This window comes from Nicotiana attenuata, unplaced genomic scaffold (genome assembly GCF_001879085.1).
Source record: "Nicotiana attenuata strain UT unplaced genomic scaffold, NIATTr2, whole genome shotgun sequence".
NCBI lineage: Eukaryota > Viridiplantae > Streptophyta > Magnoliopsida > Solanales > Solanaceae > Nicotiana > Nicotiana attenuata.
In genome coordinates this window covers 290,820-299,361 of record NW_017671218.1, presented here as the reverse complement: position 1 = coordinate 299,361, position 8,542 = coordinate 290,820, and the positions used below count along the sequence as shown (strand labels likewise).

At 37.5% G+C, this 8,542-nt stretch overlaps 1 protein-coding gene across 2 annotated transcripts; it reads left to right on the top strand.

The window, feature by feature from the left end:
* Positions 1 to 3,652: 3,652 nt before the first annotated feature.
* LOC109206777 (RPM1-interacting protein 4-like) lies at positions 3,653 to 8,308 on the top strand. Of its 2 annotated transcripts, none has more exons than XM_019369638.1 (3): positions 3,653 to 3,796; positions 5,577 to 5,759; positions 7,975 to 8,308. In XM_019369638.1, the coding sequence occupies exons 1-3, from the start codon at positions 3,791 to 3,793 to the stop codon at positions 8,017 to 8,019; spliced, it is 234 nt and encodes a 77-aa protein (XP_019225183.1). In that variant the 5' UTR covers positions 3,653 to 3,790; the 3' UTR covers positions 8,020 to 8,308. The 2 variants fall into 2 exon arrangements, with proteins under 2 accessions (XP_019225183.1, XP_019225182.1); XM_019369637.1 differs by having other exon boundaries at positions 3,655 to 3,796; positions 5,574 to 5,759.
* The last annotated feature ends 234 nt before the right edge of the window (positions 8,309 to 8,542 follow it).

Here is an 8,542-nt window from a genome sequence, read left to right as displayed (position 1 = left end):
GATACTTAACGGAAGTTGATTTGGACTTAGGAATTTTCTGATATTGCTGAACCTGCTATAACCGCACCTGCGTATGTGGGACCGTTGGTGCGGCGCCGCAAAAATGTCTTGGTAACTGCAGAAGCGAGTTTTGGCCTTGTACTTCAGGGACCGCAGATGCGGCTGGGAAACCGCAGATGCGGAACCTCAAATGCGGCCCCAGCCCGGATAAGTGGATTTCGCACCTGCGATGCTTTTTCCTGCATGTGCGGGACCGCAGATGCGGCCCCATGACCGCAGATGCGGTAATCGTTGGGCAGAATAATGAAATTTCGAGGGTTTGGAGTTCATAACATCAAATTCGATTTTGAGCTCGGGAGAAGGCGATTTTGTGAGATTTTGAAGAGAAAATCAGTGGCTAATGATTCCTAACTCCTTTTTGATTATATCCCATTAATCTAAGCTTATTTTCATCATTTAATTTCGGACTTGGGTGAAATATTGGGAAAATTTGAGAAAAGTTCTAAGGCTGAATTTTGGGATTTTGATCGAGATTTTGGTATCGGATTTGAGTGATTTTGGTATGGTTAGACTCGTGAGTGAATGGGTGTTCATAATTTGTGACTTTTACCCGATTCCAAGACGTGGGCCTGGGGAGGATTTTTGGGTGTTATTCTATTTTCTTGCCTTAGCTTCAATTTCTTTAGCTAAATTAGTTGTTTGTAGTTATATTTACGTTATGATATTGATTTGATTAGATTTGGGCCACTCGGAGTTGGATACTCGTGGCAAGAGCGTGATTTCGGATTGATTTGAGCTTGGTTCGAGGTAAGTGGCTTGCCTAACCTTGCGTGGGGGAACTTCCCTTAGGATTTTGGTACTGTTGTTATATGAATATCGTGTACGTGAGGTGACGAGTGCGTACACGTGCTAATTGTTGAAAAACCCCATTTTCATTAAGTAAATATCTGTGTTCTCTTTTAATTGAGCAATACTTGTATTTGAAGTTTCCTGTTAGGCTTAGGAAAGCATGCTTATGTGACTTAACTGTCTTATCTGCTTTAACTGTTTACTTGAATTCTATGTAGCATGTTTATAGTAGAATTTTTCCCTTCTTTTTTATATGAACTTGGATAGAACTGTAGTTTTCTTTCTTGAGATTGTCGTGTGTTTACTTTGGGACTACGGGACGGTATCCCGGGAGATCCCCCTACATGTTTACTTTGGGACTACGGATCGGTATTCCGGGAGATCTCCCTGCACATTTATATTTGGGACTACGGGACGGTATCCCGGGAGATCCCCCTATACTGGTTATTTACTTTTGGACTACGGGACGGTATCCGGGAGATCCTCTGCACATTTACGTTTGGGACTACGGGACGTTATCCTGGGAGATCCCCTGCTGCTATCTCTGCTTACTGAGTTATTTCCTTTCTGAGATTTCATCTTTATTTGACTATTAGCATCTCTAATTATACTGTTACATTTTATACTGTTTTACCTTGTTATATAACTAGTAGGGCCCTGACCTTCCTCGTCACTAGTCGACCGAGGTTAGGGTTGACAATTACTGGGTACCGCCGTGGTGTACTCATGACCTTTCGTGCACATGTTTTTCGCGTGCAGATCCAGGTTCTTCTGTTCAGCCATACTATCCGTGAGGCGACGCGACCCAGAGACTTCGAGGTTTATCTGCCGCGTCCGCAGACCTAGAAGTCCCTCTCTACTCTCCCTACTGTTATAGGCTTTTCCATGTATTTCCCTTGTTATTAGACTTCTGGAGTTAGAAACCTTATGTATTTTCTTTAGCTTGTGATTCATGAAATTCCGGATTTTGGGAGTGTTTTGTTCAGTTTGAGAGAGTGATATGTATATGCCGAGCGGCATTTTAAACTTCTTTATTTTGTTACCCGTAAATTGCTAGTTTCGTATCTTTATTTCCATTTTCCGCAATTTGTTAGGCTTACCTAGTCGTAGAGACTAGGTGCCGTCACGATAGTTCACGGAGGGAGAACTTGGATCGTGACATCCATTGAATAGAAGAAGAAAACAGTGTTATTTTGTTTGAAGAAAGTTAGAGAAAAGATAAAGAACAAAGATGCAAGTCAAAAGCTTGGAAAATTATAGAGTGCAAAGGAGAAAAGATGATGCGTATAAGTAAAATTTTGGCGGCTAAATTTATGGTCATGATTACCTCGATAATCGGCAAAAAACTGTGCTGAATCGTGGGATGACGCGTGTTCGAGGCATTAAATGCGGAGAGACGTGCGTCTAATCAACCGTCAGAAGCCTTCAGACGGAGTTATAGTAATTTCCGCCAAAAGAGTATTTCTACAAACTTCCCGATAACACAAAGTTATGTCACTGGAAAGCAAGAGGACTATCTGTATAGGGTAAAATATGATATGACGCGTGGTCATCTAAAGGAAGGACACGTGGAACCCAAGACGGGGATGGCTAAAGACCGAACGCAGATCCGCTTGTCACCGGAAGGGATAACGTTCATAAAGGTGTATTAAATGCTCTGTGCCCGGTATCATTTAATAAAAAAAGATTCTGTTGCATTAAGAGCAGCGGCCCGTTACAGGAAATTTGGCATTTCTGTCCACCGTTATATCTTCATCAATGGCCCTCATAATTGACATTAAAGGAGGGCACGATCCTAGGACCTCATTCCCTAGACACAACTATAAAAAGTGAACTCAGTTATCATTGTAAAGGACACGAATTTTCTAGCAAAGCTTAATACAATATTACTTTCTCGCATTTTGATTTCATTATTACTGTGCCCGGAAATCTTGTTCCTGGAACTGTCATCTCTGCCGTTTCATCTACATCTTAAGGCTAAGTATTGCATAATTCTTTAACTATTTTATTATTTTCAGGATCAAATTATTTCACTTGTCTAGAAATCACATATAAATTTAACTGTACCGTTTTACGGGTAAACAATAAGTCAAATAAGAAACGATTTAATACGTAAAGTTTTAGTTGATTTCAAAGTCCTAATTTAAGAAAGTAGCTTAAATTACACTTTTATTGAATATAAAATATATATTTTAAAAGAGTAAAAAAGGCGACCAACATAATATAGTATAGATAAATTAAATATAATCTTGTGCTACAGTCATTTCCTAATTTCACCATTAAATTGTGAGCATAAACGTTATGATTTATAAGAACTGGTAATTTAATCTTCAATATATAACAACACACATGGTTTATAATATATTCTAACAGGTGCATTTGATAGGTCTGTTAGTCTTTTAAACATATGCTCTGCCTTGTAATGTATGATCTTTCGTTTAGTCTATCATGCTTTAACCAAAATTTATCAACAACAATAGCAATTATACCTCAATAATAACAAATAAGTTGGAATCGGCTATCACCATCATTTACAACTACAAGTGAAATTGTGTGAATGATTGGACCAATTCTTTCTTCTGACATTCAAATACGCATATTAGGCTTGGACTAATCGTTCTTTGCTTAATCACTCAATCATAATCAGCCAGCCAACGAGCGTAAAAGAGTAGTTGTGTGGGGTTCACATGGTGTGGTGTGGGGTCCCACAAAATGCATCCCTGGAGCCCACCTAAACCCACCACTCTCTATCTCTCTATATTTCTCATTTTACCATTTTTTTTCATATTCCATTTCCAATATACACCTCATCCACCTATACATACACACATACTATTATATACTCTTTCTCACAAATTCTCTCTCCTCTTAACTTTCTCTCTCTTGCTGCACAGCACCAGTCATATTCTCCGAAGAACACTTCTGACTTATTCCCGGATTCATGTCGGTATGTGTACAATCCAGCCCCAAATTTGGGTTTTTTTCCATATAATATTACTTTTTTTTTTGGGTTACTCGATTTTATTAATCCTTTCCAAATTACCTCATGAGTTAATTAGCTCTGTCATGTTATATGTTTTTTTCAGTTTCTGAATTTTGATAGATCGCTTTGTTCTTATGAAATTTACTTTGAGTAAGCTGAATTCGATCGTCAAAAAAAAGTATTTTGTTGTTGCATTTTGACTGCTCCTGAGGTACTTTATCGGTGTTTATTAGGGTGAACTTTAATTGTATGCTACAATTGATATCATAATAGTTACTAGGTGGTTTCTTCCCATCTGTCCTAATGCTTGGTTGGGCAGAGTTACCCAATACCAGTGCTGGTGTGAGATAAGTACTTGGTGGAATAGTCCAGATGCACACAAGTTGCTCAGCCGCTGTCATTAAAAATAAGTTGTCACTAGATGCCTCTTTAGTTTCTTTATAAAATTCATCATTTGATAATTATTTTTCCTTCACTTAATTTATTTTCAAATGCAGAATTGGTAGTATGGTCTGATTAACCCCATAAGTTATATCCTATAGATTGTGCCTCTCCATTTTTTTCCTTGTTGGGTCACCGAAATTTCGTGAAGTGTACACTTACTCCACTATGTTTAATTGCATATAAAGTTGGAGTTGATGTGTTCTATTGCTGAGAGCAGAAAAGGGAATTGATGTAGGACTTTATTGGATGCATTTGGTAGGTGGACTGTGACGTGTCCTTATAAATGTACTGTACTTTTGCGATTAATATAGAGATTCTATTGATTAATTCAACTTGGTAACTCTTTGTCGTTTGGCTTGCATAATTTAGCACTGGTATTGCTGTGTGTAGATTTTTAACTCCTAGTTAATGCATAAGTTCTACGACATGCTTCTTATATTTAGTGCATAAATCCTCTATGCCGATGCATTTCTTGATGGTAAATATATGTCTCCCCAGTTAGAGTTAATTTGAGATGTCTAAGAAGTTTATGGATCATATGAATGTTATGGCGTTTCAGCCTTAGAACTCTTTGAAGGTATCAAGGCCCTTTTACAGAGATTGAGGTCATAGTGGTTTAAGAACTTCTTAACAGAGGATGGCTATGATGCCAGTTTCCAAATATTTGGCTGTTACCCTTCATCTATTTATGTGAAATAAATGCGGGGAGGCGGTAGGTGAAGGAAAATTTGAGAAGAGAAAATGGATTATGAGAGAGTGACTTTAGCTACTGATTGGCCCCTATAGATCTAAACCTGTTACTTAGGAATTCACAAATGTATATTGTTCCAATCTCTGAGCGAGCCCTATGATCAGATCCTTATCATGTATCAAAGAACAATCCTTTTATCACGTACCTCGATTTATGCAACTCAGATGTTCTGGATCAGATTTGATATGAACTGCAGTTCATGCAAGAAAATAGAATGGGAAATCTAGTGGTGTCTTTTTGTTTGGTTGCATAATGGGATTTGGAGGAAGACATGGAGAATCTGACCATGCTTAGATTACTTAGCTGAACTTGTAGAATGAAAATTTTAGGGAACTAGCTCCTTTTAAGCGCATAAGATCACGTGCTTTCCATCAAATAAGGTTTTAAAGAAGTAAATAAGAAGGATAAAAAAAAATCCGAATAGTCTTACTTCAGGAACTCCAATGTGCATGCTTAACAATATACATACATCAATATATCAGGGAGTATTCTCATGCTTGTACAATTATTTACGTTGTCTTGTTTCCCTTTTTATCTAACCATCAGCAGGAGAAGGGTCAACCATTGCCTAAGTTTGGTGAGTGGGATGTCAATGACCCAGCTTCAGCAGAGGGATTCACGGTGATCTTCAACAAGGCCCGAAATGAGAAAAAAACAGGTGGCAATCCAGAATCACCTTCAAAGGCTGATTCCAATACAAAGCAAGCAGCAGACCCGTTCAAACCTCAAGCTGTAAGTTGATCTTATAGCTCAATGGGAACTTTTTTACCACTATGATCTTCTTTTTCCTCCTCTCTCTCTCTCTTATTTTATTTTATGTATTCCTAACCAAATATCTTCACACAATTAAAACTGAGATAATTTGGCTGTTATAGCATACATCTTCATATAAAGAGTTTTTACGTATAAAACATAAGATTTTTATTATCAAAGAGGTGAAATACCATAGCCGCTCCATCATCCCTCACCCCTCCCCACCCCAACCGAAGAAAAAATAAAGAATAAAGGAGAAGAAAGAATGGCCGGAGTGTTATCCAATGTCCAAGCTTAAGCCGCTTTTAGGCTATCTTTAGTAGCCTCTGGCTATGATACTATGGTCCTGATTTGGAGTGTTCTTCATGAAACATTTTTCAAAATAAATTGTCAATTACATTGTAATCAAGTAGTCAATATTACTTGAAAGATCAACGAAAGAGTTTGATTGCGAATGAGCTGAAATTAGGAGAAAATTGAGAGATTAAACATAATATAAATGATCCAAAATATTTTGAGTGTATATATAGGATCAATAGGATAGTCATATACTTCATATATGGTGGAGGAACCTTCATTGTTGCCCAAGCATAATCCATCGAAGCTGGCTAACCTTCATACAAAGCGCCTAGTCAAATTTATAAAAACCTCAATGGAGTTGAGGGTCTAAACTGGGATGATCAACGATAAAATAAGCTTGAGCCAAGGTAGGGACTCGACTCGGAAATCGTTCTAGGTCTAGGTAGTGAACTTCTCCAGCGAGAAATTCACTAGTTTGCATGAACGCCCCATGGCATGTTATTCTGTGAACTGAGAAATCGTTGTTTTCTAGCTTCAAAACTCGGATAATGGGCCACAGAACATTTTCTCTTATGTGTTTAACTATAGTTTATGTAGAATGTTCTACAAATAATAATTGGTGATATAAAACATTCCAAAATAGATTAATCCATTTTTGTAAATATTTCTCATGATTTCTTATACAATATTTCATATTTTAATATATTTGAAAACTTTATTTATGATATTTAAAGCTAAATACAATTTAGTGGTGCCTGTGTCCTTTTCTGGTTAACACTCCGCTTATAGGTAAAACTCTTGCTCCTAATAAAATAGTCTTCATAACCACCACACTGTGTTGGCTTCTTAAATTTTTATAAATGGAGAAAGAATAAGGATTTCTGTTCTGTTAGCCGAAGCTTAAAATTCGTAATTTAGTTATTGCATACTTTCGTCTAACTAAGTTGAATAGAAAATTAATTAGAAAAACTTTGTTTCTAAGTTGGCCATGGGTTCTTCTGGATGTGAGCATCTATAACAAGTGGAGGACTGTTCATGGGATCTTATACCCTGGTGCTGAAAATGGGTCTTTTACTCCTTTTGTTGTGACTTCTCTCGAATGGAACTTTCTAGTGTAAGTTTGGAGTTAATTGTCGGGTAAGTTTGGTGTTTTAGCTTGTACTTGGGACAAATAACTAGGGAACTCGAAGAATTCCACCCCATAGTAACTTCCTTTTTTTTTTTTTTGGGGGGGGGGGTGGTGAAGCAAATGATATTACCCTTTTACTCCCAACATGTTCTCTTCATTCGACTTTGATAATTTCTTTTTTGATAAGTAATCAAAGATTTTCCTTTCTACCTGCACCAAGGTAGGGGTAAGATCTGCTTACACACTACTCTCCCAGACTCCACTTATGGCGTGTGGGGTTCCACTGGGTTTTTTGTTGTTGTTATTGTACGTAATCAAAGATTTCATAAATGCTTGAGCCAGTGCGACAAAAACATGACTACGAATTGTGCAAATCCCCTATTCTGTTGAAGGTATAGAAAAAAGGAGAAAGGTAGACACACAATTTTATTTTAGAATATACTATCTTTTTATTTTTCGCAGGGACTTTTCTCCTGACATGTTGCATGGTGGCGAAAGTTGGGAAGACTTGGTCGCCTGTTCTCAAACTTAGTCTTGGAATATCAGGGCCAGTTTATTGTTGATGTTGTTGCTGTTGTTATTTTTGTTTGTTCCCTCTTTGAAATTTATCTTAGTGGCTAGTTATGACTGTGGTTCTTAATGTTAGATTAACTTACCCAACAACTGGGCTGTGATGTTGTTTGAACGGACACTAACATTTCTCTGGTGAACCTCTGAAACATTCCTGTTATCTTTTAGGATCTCACCTTAAGTTTTATTTTGCAGAAAAAATGGTTTTGCTGCATGCAAAGCCCCCATGCAGAATCCTGACAAGGTTATCTATCTGCCCATGTCGAATATTGGATTCATATTCACAACAAACTCCAGAACTCCCTTTGTGTTGGCGCTGGAGACAGAGGAACTGCTGAAGTCGTTTTTGTCTTGTAAACTTGTGATAGTGGGGAGAAACGACATGTTTGATGTACCTATGTGATGTATTTTGTATTTTACATTTAGCAGACAAGTTTTCGATTGCTTTCATATACGTGTGGTTAGTAGAACACATCTCAACTATTATTATTCTGATAATTTCATCACAATCATATCTTGTTTGCATAGATTTTTCTGGTCCCAACTCCCAAGCTTACCAACTTATTGCGTATTCACGACTAACTTGCATTATGCAGCCATGTGGAGTTGTATGTGTAAAATTGGTGTATCTGGCAGCTATATAATTCTTGACACCTGTTAAACTACCAAATAACAGGATTTTAGAAAACTTTTACTCCCTCCGGTCCACAATAAGTGATCAATTTGCTTTGGTCACGCCAATTAAGGTAATACTAAATTCTAG